This window comes from Cololabis saira, chromosome 19, assembly GCF_033807715.1.
Source record: "Cololabis saira isolate AMF1-May2022 chromosome 19, fColSai1.1, whole genome shotgun sequence".
NCBI classification, from domain to species: Eukaryota; Metazoa; Chordata; class Actinopteri; order Beloniformes; family Belonidae; genus Cololabis; species Cololabis saira.
The window spans coordinates 23,137,203-23,156,617 of record NC_084605.1 but is presented as its reverse complement, the minus strand read 5'-3'; the positions used below and the strand labels follow the sequence as shown (position 1 = coordinate 23,156,617).

At 40.0% G+C, this 19,415-nt stretch overlaps 1 protein-coding gene across 1 annotated transcript in view; it reads left to right on the top strand.

The window, feature by feature from the left end:
• The window catches only part of LOC133419471 (ras-related protein Rab-26), a 129,108-nt gene that overhangs the window by 8,259 nt on the left and 101,434 nt on the right, over positions 1–19,415 (top strand). The window contains exon 2 of the mRNA XM_061708664.1: positions 4,671–4,781. Coding sequence (XP_061564648.1) covers positions 4,671–4,781 — 111 coding nt within the window. The remainder of the gene's footprint in view (positions 1–4,670; positions 4,782–19,415) is intronic.

The window sequence follows — 19,415 nt, the reverse complement described above, 5'->3', positions numbered from 1 at the left end:
GCTATGCCAGTCATTTATCAAAATACGTCAACTTTAGGTTATGTTTTTTTATCGGACACATAAATAAAGGAGATACAGTTGAAACTTGTAAAGGTAAACGAAATCATCCCCTTTATTAATGTGTCTGACAGGAAAAAAAAACAAGTATTTATTACAAGAGGACATTATGAAACTTTGAAGCCCAGTTATGATTAAATTCGTACCCTGAAGTATTGTAAAAGTATTCTTCCTTGTGTGGTACATAAAAAATTAATCCGCAATACATCTGTCACGGATGTAAATCTGGCATATGGAGGCAAATCTTTTTTTTTTTAAGGTTGCAAATATGTTTATTTCTGTACCAAAATTGGACATTTTAACATGGAGGCTAATGGAGAATGACTCGCTTTTGGACCCTGCCCCTAGTGGTCATTAAATGAACTGGAAATTGTTATATTTCCTTGATGAATTCAACCTGGAAAAGCAGATGTTGCTGTGAACAGAGCTGTAAAAACCTGGATACAAAGGGAGCTGTTGTACTGTATATCGGTGGTCCCAGACAATTCATTAAACAAATCATTTTCTTTAAAATAAAGCAGATTCAGTCTTCCCTAAAAACGTGGCTTGCTAATTAAAATATTTTCATATCCTATCCATTCTGTAAATCGGAGTTAGTTTTTATTCATGTGTATATTTGTATCATAATTTTCACGTCTATTGAACATTGTTGGCTGAAGCAGACCTCTTGGTTCAGGAAAGTAAGATTTTCTTTTTAAGGCTTTGATATAATTCTCTTGCAGGGAAAAGATGAAAAAGATACCATCAGTTTTTCTTTTTCAGGCTGGATTAATGGTAAAATACACATAATGGAATATTCTCTACTCATTTTGCCTCTTGCATTTGGGATTTACCGCCACATTGTTCATCCGTTGCTGAGGCAGGTTTCTGTCGTTAATGAGATCATTTAACTGCGGGAAAGGATGTTACTTTTCCTTTAGCAGGAGTGGAGCTGCTTATGTAATCTATCTCCACCTGCTTTTCTACAGCTTTGAAGTTATTCTAATGGAAACTGTCATAAATCTCCGTAGCAAGTTTTTACGATGACTTTACAACAACACGAGATGCTCTGTTGATATTTCTGTGCAACATCTCTGCAGAGAGGCGCATGTGTGTGTGTGTGTGTGTGTGTGCGCAGTGTGTTAGACAGAATCAGAGCCTCCTAAGCAGACGTGACAAGGCAGTTAACCGCACAGACCACCATAAACGATGGATGGAAATTGTTGTAAAATCACATTCATTTAGCCAAAAACAAAATGAGAACCTGGGGGTCCCAAGAGTCTCGCTGTTCTCACTCTGTGCCTCAAAATGCAAAGCTCCGATCTTTTTTTTCATGAGATTTTATGTTTTGCAGAAGACAATTGTAAACGCTGGTGGGTTTATATGCGCAGACGGTTTCCCTGAGGTCAGTGGTTTTCAGCTGCTCCAGCTTCGGGACCCACCATCACCCCTGAAAGATGAGCCGCCCCCTGAATCGAGGACAATTTTCAAGCTCTCAGATTCAATTAATGAAAAGATTGTGTAGTTTTAACCTCAGATTGTGCAGAATTAACTGTGCTTTCATGCACAAATGAGAAATCAAACATGCAGCAACTGACAAATTGTTCTAAGACTAAACCCACTTTTGGGTCCCGACCCACCAGTTGAGTATTACCGCCTTAAATGTTATGTGCATTGGCCATGTATTTAAAGGCCTGATGGGAGATGTTGGAAAATCCAGGAAGATTCTGCGTGATCTTGAAAACCCAGTATAAGTCACGCGTCCGAAGCACCTGACTGGCCAGTACCTGTTCACTGAAGAAGCAGTTTGATGGACAAGCCAGCGGTCCAACGACTTTTCTAGGATCGCGCACGCAATGATTGGATGGGGCTTTTTATAACCCCAATTCTTCCGCAAGCAATTGAAATATATGTATTTAGTTTTTTGTTTTGGTGTGAGAGCATTTGATAAATAGTTTGGTTTTGGTTTCCAAAAAGAATTTCAGGCAAAACATAATTTTTTAATTAGCCGATCATTGATTTCAAGAAGAGTTTGGAGGATCGGTCCATTTCTCAGAATATTCGAATTAAAAAAAAAAAAAAAGATTGCAATTAGCCCATCTCATATGCCCATATTGTGTTCGTATTGTGGCATGAAAGTCAAAAATAAAGCCCGGAGAGAAGTGGCAGAGATGTCTGTTCAATCTGGTATTTGTTGCATTAACGTAGTTGTGGACGTGGGCTACTTTTAAAACTTTTCCATGTTAACTGGCTGCTGCCTTTATCAATATCGCAGACAAGCTGTCCAAGCGGAGCTCTCTTTAGTCGGCACCCAGGTGTGAAGGGTAGCACGTTGAACTGCCGCTGGACGATGTCAAACCTGATAAACACCTGGCTCTCCGGACCAAGCGGGAAGATCTTTGACATATTTATTGGTATGATTAAAGGGATCAGAGTCTAACAGACCCACCTTCAAGTGTTGCTGCAACGCTGGTGTGTGAAACACCCCCGAGCCCCCACTTCCATTCTGTAACAGGAGTTTTAACCCCAAACATAAAAGGTGTGACATTAACGGCATGATTTTATTGAATGGACGTCATCCATAGATCACGTTTATCTTTATGTTCCTTCAACCGCGACGGGAACCAAGAGGCATGATACATGTGCGTTGTTTGTCAACCACATGAGATTGAACCGTATATCAAGTACAGCTGAAAGCAGGGTGGAGTTTTATCATCATAGTGTGTGACGCTGTCACTGCGACGACTCTCCTTACCCAAACAGGTGTCTGAATCATGCAGGCTGGAGGTTATCTGACTTTAAACGATGCCCCTCTGTTAGGGCGGGGCATTTTAGTGAATTATTTTAAAATCACTTTATATCGATAACAAAATTAAGAAAGAAAATTGCTTTAATTTGCAGTTATGGTGTGTACTACCCTGAGAAATTTATTTTTAGATGGGAGCAAATCCAGCTGTGTATGAGGTTACATGGGAACAGTTTTCCTAGATTGTGTTCCCAAAACGGTCATCTTAGTTTGTTTTGCAGCATCCGTCATGCACGCTGCTGTGTGCTGGAGTCTGAGGGTCCGCAGGGCTACGCAGTTGCCCCTCAAGCATAGATATGCGCTGCTTGGGCAACAGGGGCCGTACAAACTGCTGTTAGCTGTAAACAGTGTGGACAGTCTGCTTTAAACGTGGCAGCATGGCTAACTTGTTCCAACATCTTAAACAATTTGGTAAACAGTGTGGAATTCGCTGCAAGCCGAACAAGACAACGGCAGCGATCAAAACACTCTGACAAAACCAACAACTAACATTTGCCTCTGAATCCCTACGATAAGAGCAGCTACAGGTGTGGAGGTGTCTCACATTTCTTGAATAAACGCAATGTTACAGTCAAAGATCATGGTTTCATCCCCAAGTATTAAAGTTAAGACTTCACTTTGATTATTCTACGAGTAAAAGGTTGAATGATGTTTTTTTATTCTTTAACCTCCCAAGACATGGCACACACATATGTGGACGTCATAATATTTAATTTCTTAACAGGGGCCCAAAGTAGCAATAAAAGAAATTGCACCAGGTGTTAGGAGGCTAATCCAACTTGTTTGAAAGAAAATCAGCATTTAATAAAACCAAAAATGAGTTTCAATGGCCCGACTGTGTTATGTCTCACCTGAACAACGATCAAACGCAGAGTTACTGTGGACATGGTGGTGGCGATTACAAGGCTGAAGTAACTGCAGAAGAGAATATGAGTGTAAACTAAAGAAATATGCAAACATGATCTTATTTCCCATCAACCCCACAGTTTAATAAGAAAGTGCTCTATGAGCTTTGCATCCAATAACCGAAGTCCCCGATAGATCCGCTTAGTCTAGCTGCTGGAAGTGGATTGCTGCACCTCTAAGTGAGAAATTAAACTTCTCAAAAGCTTCAAAATGTTCTTATTTCAATGTTGTGACTTTAATATGAAATTAATATCTAAAATGAGACGAAATAAGCACAAAGAGACCTCAAGATGTGCCAACTCTTGTCAAATTGGTGCATGTTTCCTTTAAGTTTGAGGCCAGACTCGTATGAGCTTGTACTCACAAGGTTTCATTACACTTGTAAACATGGGTACTATCCTTTTTTTTTTTTTTTTTTAAATCAGCAGGCTTGGACTTAGTCAGGAGTGCACGGTTGTTCTCTGAGTTCCTCTGAAGAGCACAGGCTACTTCTTCCAGGCCTGAACAGGGCTTAATAGATTTGAAGACTTAACTTTTCATAGACTGATAGGTAATCAATGAGGACAGAGCACAGGCCCAGGACATGTAACAGAATTAGAATACTGAAATGTAAATTAGACAGTAGAGATAATCTGCACTGAATGAATAATCTTTGCATTGTGTGAGCGGCAGCCGCTATAGATTTTACTCCCTTTACCCACGGAGTTGTAACAGTTTATTGTCTCAAATATCACCTCTGATCACTGCAAACAAAGCTCATTGAACTGAAATATTTGAGTGCAATAGACGGATGCAGAAAAAGAATCATCTTTCTGAGTGCGGAGGCTCAAACTCCCTGATGCCTTCAGCAAACCATCCTAACAAATCATCTGGCAGCCTCAGAATTGTACCAGCCAGTCAAGTTGTCTGCTTTCTCTCCCAGGTGATGCTGGTGGGGGATTCAGGTGTGGGAAAGACCTGTCTGCTGGTTCGCTTCAAAGACGGAGCCTTTCTAGCCGGGAGCTTCATCTCCACTGTGGGCATTGACTTCAGGGTGAGCACACAGTCACACAACGGCACCATATTTCAGCTTGATATATCGAGGTGTTTGGAGGTTGTCATGCTTGAGCATCCACAGCATTATGTCTTGTCAGAAATTTGCCAAACGCAAACCTCTGATCAGGTGAATGCAGCCATTTCTAAACGCTGATCCAGCCGTTCAGGATTTGTGATCATTCTGGGTCTTGTTGTTTTTGGCAAATCAGTAAACTTTGACCCAAACTGGCAAACACTGACTTGTCTGAAAGTGAACACTATAAATTGTTGTCAGCAGGAAATGATCAAATTAAGCAACTGGCAACCTTCCTGCTCCTTTGCAATTATACCATAATAAACAAAAGGTGAAGACCTTACATATATCAATGTCATCAACGACAAGCATTAAGATCTGAACTCTGATTTAACTCCCCATATTATGCTCAGTTTCCATCATCTAGACTAATCTTTCACCCAACACAACTTCAGAAAACCTATAATTATTTCAGTGACCTTCAGACTGAGAATCATGAGGACCGATTCCCTGAAAAGGAGCAGATTTGCCCTGAAGTGTTTTCTGATTGGTCAAATTGCTGGAGTCTTGCCAACTGATGGCATAATGACTCATGAATGCAGAAATCTAACCTTTGGCTAGTCAGACACACACCTTTTCATCACAGTATCAACGTAAGAATTCGTGAAAACAACCTTAAGACTAGGGCTGCAACTAACGACTGTTCTGAAAGTCGATTAGTCATCCACTATTGAAACGATTAGTCGACTAATTGGATTACGAATGTCATAATTATTAAATGGCTCTCATTTAGCTCTCTGCTTAAATTTTGTATAAATTTGTTTAAATGATGTACTTATTATAAATCAAAGACATGATGGATGGAAAATTAATTTAAAACATCTTTTATGAATTTTACTGCCAGTAGCTGCTGTGTTGCATCAGCCACTGCCGTATTGTTTACCTGGCGCTGCCCTCTATTGCAAATGTACAAATATCAGCAGAGATAGAAAGGGAGGGTGATGCATCACTCTATTGAAAAACATGCTTGGTGACAGTAGGGGCTGAACGCTATTGTATGTGCAATTCCCAGCAGAGACAGGAAGGAAGGTGATGCCTCACACTGTTATTTTTTTAATTTTTTGCCAACAATAGTCAACAATTAAATTAATCAGCGACTATTTTTTTTGTATCGATTTTTGTCAACAACGTCAACTATTTGTTGCACCCCTACTGAACACCTATAAGTCTCTGAGCCAGAATCCGGTTTGAAACATGAAAATGGACAACACAACTAACAACTACAGTATGTGTGTGTATGTATATGTGTGTGTGTGTGTGTGTGTGTATGTATGTATATATATATATATATATATATATATATATATATATGCTTTTCTACAAATGCCAAAGTTAATATGTACATATGAGGAAAGTGTGGGAAAATCCCATCTGGGTTGGTGACCTTCAGCCAAGAAAAAAGATAAGCTGACAGTGTTGTTGTCCAAAGGCTATTGGCTCCAGTTGTTTGAGATGAAGATAAACAAAATTTATCACATTTGGTAAAAGTTCCATTGAAGTGTGTGTGTCTATATAGAGATAGACGGATAGTAGCAGCATATAAAATATAACTCATCCATGGGCATTGTACCCATGTTATCCGAATAAAAGAAAACAAAATAAAATCGCACACGCACACATACCAGTTGTTATCACATTTAATGCTGACTTGTGGCTCAGACTTTTAAACTTCTAAGTGGTGTACTGGACCCTCTTCATTAAACAGTCCTCCTTGGAGTGATATTTTTACAAACAAGTATATTTGCTTCGTTGCTGATCTGGAAAAACAGTGTCTGCACTGTGCCGTTGTCGGTCAACTTTCCCTCAAAACCAAAAAGCAAATTTCTTTGGGTTAGGGTCAGATTTTGCTGTGTAAGAAGGGCCAGCAGATCCACAAGGATGGAAAACCCATTCAATCCTGGCTGCACAGACATAAAACTCAACTTTTTATGACGAAAGAATCACTTGATGTCATGGAGAGCACATGTTTGAAAAAAAAACTCCAGAAGAAAGCATTTTCAGCAACCTCAGCATCAAGTATTTGATGCATTTAATACAACAACATTAACTATGGTTTTTCATATTTTTTCTGTGGGTGGGGGGGTTAAGGTGATGATTCATCATAACACTCGGGATAATCAGAAAATATGGAAAGGCTAATATAACCACTTGCCATCAAAAATGCAACCATTATTCAATATAATTGATTATGAAGATAATAACATTTGTTGATTTGTGAAATTTTAGTATTGACTTGTATAATTCCACATAAATGTGACAATGTCTTTTAAGTTTATTGATAAATGTTCAATTGCAACTGCAGTGCACTGGGATGTGTTGGGAGCAATAAAACGTATAATGGTAAGAACGCATCAATAACAATGAAGTGGGGAGAGAAAAACAGATAATCAGGAAGAAATGTCAAAAAAGGTAGACAACTTTCTAAAGTAGGGGAATGTATTAGAGAAAACAAGTCAGCAAAACGAGTGAAATGCAGAATCTGTGACACAGAACTGCCATTTCATGACACAATTGACAGAAATAATTGCTGACAGAAAAATAACTGACAGGTTTATTGACTACCAGAATAATCCTTAGTTGCAGTCCTGCTTTGTGTCAACCGTGTTGGCACGTTGGGTTTATAGCTGTTTTGTATGTTAAAATGCTAAACTCAGAAATAATGGCCAAAAATAGTAATAATAATTAATGGAATTGGAAAATGTCAGAATCTTTCTTTGAATTGTGACTGCAGAGAATTAATATTGCAAAAACATGGAGAAAAAAAAGAACTTGCAACATTTGAAGCCTGTTTTTCTCCCAGTACTCCACAAATGCTTCTTTAATCACCCTCTCACTACCTGTTAAATATTTCAACTTTTAAACATAAAGCTATTTCAAATTTAAAGCTTTCCTACCAAGGTTTTGTCACAAAGTATCTTAAGGCCAAAATATACTGTATCATTAGAAACATTTTTCGGTACCATGGAGAGGGCTCCATTTCTCCAGACCCAGCATTGTTCTCAAAGAGGGAACCAGCCCTTACATGTAAAAGCCTTTTAAGTCATAACACCTCCTCCTGACACTGCCTCATTAATCTGTGGGGCGAGGAGGCACCTTCAGATGGGTCAGACTGAGCAGTTTTCCCTCTGTGGGGGAGAGGAGGTCATTTCATTAACTGTTGTTCAGCTGTAATGACAGCTGAAGCATGTGGAAAAGTTCGTGTTTAAAGTTTTCCTGTGATACTGCAATAGAACTGAAATAAATTCACTGGAAAGGCAAAACTAAAGTGAGTTTATTTATTAATAAGTTATTTTATTGCTAATGGAAAAATCCAATTACTAGCCATCATACCCTAGGCTAGGGGGAAAATTATAGAAGAGTCTTACAATACCGACAGGCTAGAAGCGGTGACCCATCTGTCTTTTACAGTTGTGTTACCCGCCGAGGCAAAATCCCTGCAGAATCTGTTACAGCAGTTTGGAAAAACATTTTCTTCTGTGGCACTCTGGGACCTGTTTCTCAGATGCTGTCAACTACAGCTGAATATAAAGAAACAAGTGTCCAGAAGAAAGACCGTTTAATCTACTCATTTTAAAGCCTATAGCAGGAAGGACAGGACAGGTACAATGTTCATGCTGTCCTGCAGGATGCATTAAGACATGTATTATGTGACACTTGGAGCACATGTGATGGATGACACAGCTGAGGGAGAGAATAGATCTGAATTGGTTTCCGCAGGACTCCAATTCTGTTTTTGCTGGTGATTGGCCCGATTCTTTGTCTCTTACTAGAGCAGTTTGCATCCAAATGTGAAGAGGTGGGGATGATAATTGGTACCTCCAGGCTGGCAGTTCTCAAGTTTGGATTTCTGAAAACGGTGCTTTCTGAGTTGAGTCAGAATCAGAATCATCTTTATTGGCCAGGTTCGAACATTGTCCAACAAGGAATTTGACTCCGGTAATTTCGCTCTTTGGTGATAAAATAAAATAAACAATAAAACAAATGTGGTATTTCTATGATACAGAATAAACAGTATAAACATTTAAAGGGAAAGTTCGTTTTTTTACAACCTGGACCTTATTTCTGGCATTTTTTATGGTCGTATACTCACCCAGGCAAGTTTGGTGTCATTTGGAGTCCTTTGGAAGATATTAGGGGTTTTTCTGCGAGCCGCTTCGCCATATAACGGTAGCGCATGGGGGCACAGCGGGACACAGACAATGCAGCGTCTAAATAACACATGATTGCCGCGAACTCTTCATTTCTCTGTCCTCCGTTCAGTGAGCTCTTCAGCCGTATACTCTGGCTCAAAACGGTAAGGACGTCCATCATATTCAAAGTCGTCGTCCACAACCTCAGAATTTGACAAATATTCAGACATGTTTCAAATAACTAACAGTAAACTAACAGTAGCGAACTCTAGCTGTACACAGAGCTGTGTCTGGGATGCGCGCACATAGATGACGTCATGCAGGTCAGAGGTCTTTCCTTGTTACACACACAGCCCCGGATGTAGACAACAGGTCCTGGAAGCAGATCTAGTGATTCATAAAAGAAATGAACGAGTTTCGTGGCAATCATGTGTTATTTAGACGCTGCATCGTCTGTGTCCCGCTGTGCCCCATTCACTACCGTTATATGGAGAAGCGGCTCGCAAAAAACTCCTAATATCTTCCGAAGGACTCCAAATGACACCAAACTTGCCTGGGTGAGTATACAACCATAAAAAAATGCCAGAAATAAGGTCCAGGTTGTAAAAAACCGAACTTTCCCTTTAAGGTGCAGCAGTTTGAGGTAGAGAGAGAAAAGAAAAGAAAAAGGGACAGTTCTGAATAAAAATAAACATAACCTATTTACAATTTTACAGGGCAATTATACAAAAAAATTACAAAGGATTATACAAATTATACAAAGAAATACACAGTGAGGGTAGCAGCTGAGTGAGGCAGACATGGTTGTCAAGGAAGGTGCTAGATGATTTTTGCACGTGATTGGTTACTCTGAGACTTTTATTTGTGGGATTTCATCAGAGCAACCGCTTGGGGGAAGAAACTGTCCCTGTGTCTCGAAGTTCTGGCGCACAGAGCTCTGTAGCGCCGTCCAGACTACTGGTCTGTTGTGGTGACAACAAAAAAGCCTATTTGCTTATCAGCTGATCCTTGTTTCTACTCTTACCCATTCTCACAAACTGGATAGTGACCAAAGGAGCACCGAATCAAGTAGTCATGGCACATTTAGAACTGCCAGCTTAGGTGAGCTTGGGTATCTGTTGAGCTGAGAGGAGACCCCGAGTCAGACCCAGGACATGCTGGACAGATTATAGCTGGGAGCAGGCCTGGGAATGCCTCGACATCCTTCTGGCAAAGCTGAAGGAGGTAGCGGGTTATGAGGTCTACAACTTTTTGTTTAGCCTGCTGCCCTTGTAACACAAATCCAAAAGTAGACAAGTGGGGATGGATGGATGGATGGGTGGATAATCAAAGAATGAATTATACAGGTATTGTGTTGTGTGTTGGCATGCAACAGTATGGCTCTGAGTCAGTCTCGGTATGATTTCTTAAAAGCGATCCGTGGAGGCTTAACAAGGATGGCACTTTAGTGCAGCTGTGTAACTTTTATCTTTTCCTCCTGCCAGTGAAAGTGCCAACACAAACATTGACATCTGCTATGACGTTTTTTCTTATTGATCAGTTTCAATTTCGATTTTTAATCCTTCTTCTGAAAACAGCTTTTTCATCTCGACTATTAAAAAAAATTCTTTGATGCTTCCTTGTTTTTTCTTCCAAAGACTCCACTACACTCCTACTCTTTGTAACCTTCTCCCTTGTTACTACGACAACTACCACTCTCAAACTCTCCTGCAGCGTACATGGATTTATGTGGTTTCTGATGAGTGTATTCAGCTTTGCATGAATGTGCTTGGTACAAGCCTTGATGTATTTTATATTTACATACTTCTATATGTGAAATCCTTGCAGTGTAGACATTGTATTCACACGTTATAGAAGAAAAAATAACACTTGATTGTGTTTATTTACAGTCAATAATTTTTGCATTGAAGTATACTTGCATTCACACAGATGTGTAGACTTGTAAGGATCCCCCTTGTTAACTCTGTGTCTGAGTCGGATATCAGGCAGTCTCAAAATGCTTTTTTGGCAAGAAAGCAAATAACCGTTTGACCCATAATGTAGGACTGTTCCTTTGAAACACTATTTCCTGTTTAACATTTTGCAAAAGATAAGATTATGTCCTGATGATGTTTAATTTCTACAACCCACCAGCACATCCCCACACATTCACAGCTGCGTTACCATCTACATACTTTCAAGTCATGTGCTTTTGATGTTTACGGCACTTCGGGACACACCTAGCTCTTCTTCTTCTTCTTCTTCTTCTTATTATTATTATTATTAGGAGAGTGAGTATGTGAGCTAAACTCATAAAGAGCCACTCTCTAATAGCCTCTTGAAATGTGGTGGCTCAATCAGCGTGTTATTGAACCAGGCGTCTGCACTCACAGAGGAATCGGGTGTTTTACTCCTGAGCGTTCACTTTGTTTTGTAATAATTTTTCTAATTTGTTGTACATGCTATTTTAAAAGCCGCTGCCTGCATTTCTTCAGAAGGGAAATGCATGATGATTAAGACGAGTAAAGCTTATTTACAGAGGACTTATGACTGCACCTGTATCACATGTGAATGGCTGTTGTATTTCTTCCTTAAGATTTAATATCTACCATGTGTCATTAATATGAACGAGGTCTTGTCTGCTACATGTATACATGTTTTTAAATTAGAACCTAAAGGAAGCCCTAATGCTAATAGTCTACACTTAAATTCAGTAATCTGGCTACTGCCACCAGCTTCTGTTAAAATGATAGCAGTAAACATGTGATTCTCATAACTTCTTACATAGACGGCATCTCAAATATATGATCAATATGTGAAGACTGCAGCTTTTACAATGCTCAATGGTATTTGAACATTTTTCCTCCAAGTTAATCTGCTTGTATGCATTGCTTTTATGTTTGATAGGAGCCAGAATTGAGTTACTTTAATTACAAAACAAACTTGGATCAGCATCATCCCTCCACCATCACGCTGGAAAATTGGTTTAAAAAGTTAGTGTTTTCCTCTTTACATACGTTTGGTTTTTGCCAGATGTGATGCTGTGCACTGTGGTCTAACATCTCCAATTCATTATCATCTCCCCCAACGATATTGTGGTTTGTTCAGATGTAAGTTTGTAAGTCTAGGTTGTGTCAAGCATCCATACCGCCATGTGTTGGGCTCAAGCAGGGGAAAAGAAGACAGACATGAACAGAAATTGGTGATAATAAGCTCATACATACATACATAGTGGTGTAACTCTATTTAAAATGCTTTTTAATAACTCAGGTGTCATCAAATTAAATGTGTAACAGCTATGTAATATATAGCATGATTACACACTGATGTTTACTGTTCCTGATGTGTAGGTCACGTTGATGAATGATCAAAATAAAAACAGGGTTTATTTGCGATGTCACAAAGCTGGAAAATGACTTTCCAAGGATGAGTAATATCGTTTAAAAAAAAAAAAAAATGGTGTTGTTTATGAGATGTGTCAGCGAAGTGAAAAGAGCAACGTTAAACGCTGAGAATGTCAGCGTGCTTTTTGTTTTCTTTCAAAAGACATTAAAACAGGCTTTACAGAGAGCGTACGTACGAGGGCGGTGATCTGCTATGTTGAATCTTTACAGCAGCAATGATGCAATGAAAAGTCTGACAGTGATTTCTTGCGGTGAACTGGTACACTCATACCTGAGAACTTTGAAAAACCTGATTTTTTTTTTTCCACTTGTGAAATGAATATTCTTTGCCCCTAAAATGATGGTCTCTGTGAATGACCTCGTAATCCTTGACATACTGATGAGCAGAAACTTTGCTTCACAAAGATCAAAACAGATTTTTAATGCATTTTATATAGATATAGGAATCTTGAAATTGAAGGAGGGATCTTTCTTCTCCATGACTATAACGTTCTGATTAAGCCAAAGTTCCAGTCCTATAAAGTTGCATAAGCAGGGAATAAATGAAGCTTCTTGTCCGTCGTGACTTTGGTTGGTGAGACGGGAACGAGGCTGTCGGGGCAGAAGCCTCGGTGTCCATCACGCGTTGATGGGCGGCTCTTCCTCACTCTTCCTCAGTCAAGAACGTGCAACAGCGACCTTGAAGATGGGGAGTCGTTGTCGGCACACTCTAGGGGAGTGGGGGAAGTTTTTGGGAAAGAGTGCATCCTAACTCCTGCTAGACTTCTTATATTCTCCCCACACAAAGGTGATGCATCAGAAATCCAACTTCAAACACAGCGCTTTTTTTTTCTTTCTTTTTTGCATTGCTGATGAGATTTCTGTCTTTCCTCAGGTTGTTTCCTGCTTCTCTGGATCGGGCGTGCTTTGCATGCTTGTTTCTCTTGTGCGACTCTCTGCTTCGGTTAATCATTAAACAAACCGCTGAGCTGCTCGCTCGCATCAACACAGGTGGTTTTCTCTCTCTGTGTGTGTGTGTGTGTGTGTGTGTGTGTGTGTGTGTGTGCGCGTGCGGCCTGAAGGAGCAGCGGTTTATCAGAGCATGACGGGAGGATAATGTTTGCTACCCTCACCAGACTTTTGGAGTTGATTGCCATGTTCCCTTGTTTGTGAGTGAGCGTTTTTATAAATGTGTGTGTGTGAGAGAGAGAGACCTCATCACAAAGACAGCTGATCTTGAATCATAAATATTGAATATTTCCACATTTTTAGTTCCTGATACGTGCTGGTTCAGAAGTAGCATACGTCTCAGAATAAACTTAGTTTTTAATATGCTCGTTTAAATGAACATTGGGATTTTCAACATTATTGGTAAGCTGGTGTAGTTTCTCAGTCACCCAGATAAGCCTCAAAGGTGTTACTCAATGGCTTCCTTTTTCTTTGTTCATGAAGAAATATCACCTTCCAACCAGAAAGCATCATCAGTGCAAACTGCCTGCTGTAGAGTTTTGACTTTAGAGAAACTCTTGGAGTCATGTGACCCTTCCATCACTCCCGTAGGTCCTCGGATGGTTTTATTCGCTGCTAGCTGCATTTATCAAGATGTGAATGACTGTGAAATCACCTGAGTATGAGAGTCGAAGCTGCAATCATAAACCCTGGAGATGTAAAACCCAAGGCCACTTCTTCTATCTAAAGTTGTTTTTTTTTTTTACGTTTGACAGATGGCTTCTTTTACTCCTTTTTTGTCTTCTCTTTTTAAAATCTGTACATTGTCTTCAAAAGTGTCCTTTATTCTGATGTGCTAACAGACTGCTAAATCTTTGCCTGAGGAGCTGTTTCTCCTATATTTCAGAAATGTTTAGTTTCACAGAAGTAAAGGTCCATTAACTCCTCAGTCCTCTATCCACTGGAGAGCATCTCGGAACCGTTTAGTTTCAAAGTGTGAGTGATGCTGTGCTAGCAATCATCTGACAGTCCGAAGAAAAAATAAGATATTAATACCTTTCTTCAAATAAGACTAATATAGGACTGGTACTGGATATGATCGCAACTGGGGGAAGTATTAAGACATTGCTACATTGATACACAAAACATTGGTCCAGCAACAATAGTTTCTGAATTAGAAAAACACAAGATTGAAATTTAAGGTTCTTGGGAAACAAAAAGGCTGGAATGCTAATTGCAATGCAGAGTCGATAAGTTATTAAACCACTTTGACTAATGACACTATTAGGAAGCTGTGGGCCAGCTATTTACCTGATACACCGCTGATATTAATGGCTTCCTTCTGCTTTGATAAAAGATGCCAAGAAGACACAAAATACATCATGACAGCCAAAGTGTGAAAGTGGGCTTTTTATGAGACTTGCCAATAAAATTTGAAGGAAAAAGATAATTACTGTGATACAACAAATTAATAAGATATTTTCAGGAAATAGATGAAATAAAATATTATCTTGACAATTACAAAAAACAATAGTTACTGAATTAGAATATAAATATTTTTCTTGATTGATTTTAAAAGATTATCCATATTAAAATGATTTAAAAGTCTACTGTATTACAATGAAGCACATACTGGACTTGAAAGTGAAGCTCATAAAAATGTGGTCTGACAACAGTTATTAACTGATCACTAACATCAGGAGGGTTAAGCTTTTTCCTTTTTGTATCCGTGTAACAACGAAGTATACTGTAGGTTGTTTTGTTTTTCTGCCTTATTTTTGAAAGTTTGACTCCATTGTCTGAAGTATAAATCCAAAACTTTGACGTCTTTGCTGTATGACTTCAATCTTTTGAGATGAAAATGGAGAACCAGAGCAAAAAAAAAAAAAAATCTAACTTTTGTTTGGAGTTTTACATCGTAGCTGCTGCTGGACTTGTTTTCTGTTATTTGATGCCACTTCTAACACAAACGACAGCAACGCCGCATGACTTGGATGACAAGAAAAACAAAATACAGACATGAGAAGCAGACGGAAAAGGGTTTTAAGCACAGAAACATCCAACAAGTAAGAAAAGCATATGGATGGTAGGTGGATTTATGGTTCAAAGTAGCCAAAGTGGTCTTTTTTTTTTGGAGGTAGTCGGTGGAGATAAACTTTCAACAGGATGAGCCAGGACATTAGCAGTGCTCTCAAAATCTTTGACATTTTAACAACTTGCTTGTTAAAGGACTTGTTCAGACCGGTCTACTCAAAACATCTTAATCCAAAAGCTTTCCTTTATTTAAAATTGCACTAACTGCATTTCTTGCTGCTCCATATGAATTCGACTCCCGACTCTGAAAGCTAACTTAATGTGTGTTTATTTGTTTTAAAATATATATATATATATATATATATATATATTTTTTTTTTTTTTCATAGTGAGGAATTATGTTCATTATTATTTCTTCAGACACCTACTGACACAAACTGTCCTATTCCTGTCAATCAAATGTCTAAATCTACAGTAAAAGTCCATGTGCATGAAGTGATGGATGATGGTGGGGAAAAAACGAAGGTGTCATCAAAAATAATTTCAATATCTTAACCTGATCTAAAGGAAGCCGAAGCGCCAACGTTGCAGCTTTAGGGCCCGTACACACGTAGCCGGGTATCTGCTAAACCGAAGATATTTTCCTATGTTTGGACCTGTCATCCACATGAAAACGCAAATAAACAAAAGTTTAAAAAAACTCTGGGCAAAGTGAAGATTTTTGAAAACTCCGTTTATGTAAACGGAGACAACCGGAGTTTTGCGTTTTCGAACGTCACATTATGCGCCAAAACAACAACAAATCTGCTCTGACGTCTAACGTGCGACCCAGAACTACAGATGATCCACCATCTGTTCTCCAAACTATTTATTAAATAAATGGTCTCTGCTCTTGACCACCGTTTACTGCGTTACACCGACAATGAGCCTACACCGTAGGGTACGCAGCGACGCGCACCATACGCCGTACCTTACGGCGTATGGTGCGCATCGATTTAACGCGGCAGCTCCGTGGCGGGACACCTGGGGGGACTCGGGCTCGTTACCGAGAAGGAGACGCGGCTCCTGGGGGAGCTGCGCCGCAGAGGCCCGAAGGCCAGAAGAACAGATGATCTACAGGTTTGGAATGCTTATGAATGTGGTCGAAAACGCAGATCTTCGGTTATGTGTGGAAGGATGTAATGTGGATACAAATTATTTTATAAACGGAGGGGGGAAATATTCGGTTTTAAAAATACCCAGCTACGTGTGTACACAGTCATAATGCTTTTTGCAGTCGTCTTTTGGGTCGCACTCCTGAAACTATATCTGAGGCGAGTAATCCAACCTCCTTTCACAGCAAACGTCGTTTCTGTTAACAAAAGTTGCATTTCATTTTTGTTTGGTGTGAAGGCCGAAGGCACAAGACAAACAAAGGAGGGCTTTTTATTCAGTTCAGCTCAGTAATAGTTATAATAGTGCAGGAAAATATCGATGGAGTCAAAAGCCTTTAAGAATGCTGCTTTGGAAATGAATTGTTGCATTTTTTCTTGCTAAGAAAATGTTTTTGGGTAGCAATTTGTGCAAGAGGTTTTGAGATACAGTTTAGTTCGTCATTGGAATGTTGAGTAGTTTGACTCTCGGCTTGGTTTAACTTGGCAACAGTTTTACATGAGAAATATGTAAATGTTTGTGCTGAAGGTACTATTGTTCTGTGACGAAAGCTAAGTCTCCTGACTAATATCCGAGTGATTAAATGACTTGATTAGATTTCTGTGACTCTCAGAACCAGTTCACTCAGGAGAAAAGTTTATTTCCCAAAAACATCAAGATGACAGTAAATAAAACGTAAATATTTGTCCACAAGAAAACCATGTTTTATGTTTCTGCCTTTTAATGAAGGTGCATGTATTGAGCACATCCATTTTAGTACATGCTATCGAAGGCCCTATTGTAGGCTATCTGTAGGAATTCTTTCTTTGTTTCTTCTTTATTTTTCCGATGAAAGGGGGGCCTTTTTGCCCCCCTAAACGTGCCCCAAAAGTCACCAAATTTTGCACGCAAGCCAGGCCTGGCGAACAATTTGATATTTAATGGTTTGCATTAATGGGCGTGGCAAGATGGCTCAACAGCGCCCCCTAGAAAACTTTGTGCCTCAAGCCCCACAATACGGTTTGACGTACATGCACGAAAATTAGTACACACCTGTATCATGTTGCAACTTAAAAGTCTCTTGGCGCCATGGCCGAAACCGAACAGGAAGTCGGCCATTTTGACTTAATCGTGTAATTTTGGTGCAATTTATGCCATTCCTTTGGCAGTTAATACGGCCCGAACCGTAATTTGCACCCAGGTGTGTTATATGTCAAAAGGTGCGTCTCCATCCTGCGACGACGCGCATTACTTTTCTCAGACAAAAGTGTTACCGTGGCGACGATAGACGCCAAAAAGCGTGCCCCCCCTTCATGTGGTTGGTTCATATTTGATAGTTCCTACTTTCTGCCATAACTTTTGAATAGTTTGACATAAAGACTCGTCGGTGGTGTCATCGGACTCGGTATTGAGTACTTAAAGGTATTGTGACATCATTTTTAACATGCTTTTAACACTATTAAAAGTCTTGGCCAACATCCCTCAAATGTGTCTAAAAGAGTGTAACAAGAAAAACTTCACTCTAGTGCTCTTTTCATGGCTTTTTATTACAGTGTTTTTTTGCGCCGTGAAAAATGCTTCCTTTCCTGTCAATCATTGCTCCGCTCCTCCTCCCAACCTCCTCCTCCTCCAGCCATACGCTCACAGCGGCGTTGGAAAGCATGCACGGAAAAGCAGGAGGGCGAACCACAGCAAACAATCATAAAAATAAAGGCATGTAAATAAAGTGTCCCCTTATCTTAAGTCCAGTCAGTGGCCGCGGGTCTTCTTAGCAGTTTTCCTCCGCTGATGAGAACAGAAGAGGCTGTAAACAGCTCCGTGTTAAGCCTGATTTATGGTTCCGCGTTAAATCGACGCAGAGCATACGCCGTAGGGTCAGCGTACGGTGCGCGTCGCCGCGTAACCCTTCGCCGTAGGTTCTGCGTCGGTGTAACGCGGAACCATAAATGAGCCTTTATGGTGCACTGGAGAGGAGAGGAGGCAGGGAGCTGGGTGGAGGGGGCGGTGATTTAGCGGGCCGTTACGTAACGGCCCGCCAGCAAACCAGGTGCGCCGTTTTTGCACAGTTATGCGGAAAATCCCAGAAAGCACACAATACACTGAATGTTAAAAGTTTGTTGTTTTTTGGGTGTAATTGATGTCAAGACACCCAACAAAACACAAAAAATCAAGAAAAATTTGTTTTTCATGTCACAATCCCTTTAACCTTCATTGGCATGAATTAGCCGCGCCCCTTCTTCGGATTGGTCGCTATTTTATAATCCATATTTTCTGCCATAACTTTTGAATGGTTTGACATAGAGAGTCGTGTGTCATCCGCTAGATGTCCAGGCCTGAAGAATCTACATGCAAGTCATACAAGCGCTTCCACTGCAGCACACCTGAACGTACACAAGGGTGCTAGGGCCTGTTCATCGCTGCTTGCAGCTTTAATTTCTTTTGTAAGTGGAAGGTGAAACATGGCGGATTGATGTCCTCAGAGCCTCCTGTCAGCCTTTATGGACAGATTTACCCACGCACAAAGCGCATGAGGACTCTAATGAGTCTATTAGTTTACGTAAGAACGTGAAGGCTGTTGTAAAAACCACTACTGACTGGTTAGCTGAGGAGTTGGCCCGCTACAGGGTGTCCGATAAGAACTTCAGCCAGAGATCTCAAGTTAGTACTTTGTGCAGTTTATTCTGAAGCTGGTATATGGTATGCGGTTCTGGAATACAAACAATAAATAATGTATATTAAAGGAGCATGAGGCAAGAATAAGAAATGAGACTCATTAGCGCTACAACGACCGTCGGGGTTCCTGCAGCAAACAGCGAAGCCGGCACGGGAGCGCCGTTCAAATCAAGCTCTAAATATGACTTACAATGTTATCTTACCTGGTCAGTAGGAAATGAGCCATGTCAGCATCTGTTTTCAGTCCCAATTCAAGTTGAAGCTGCCTCCATGACTCAAAC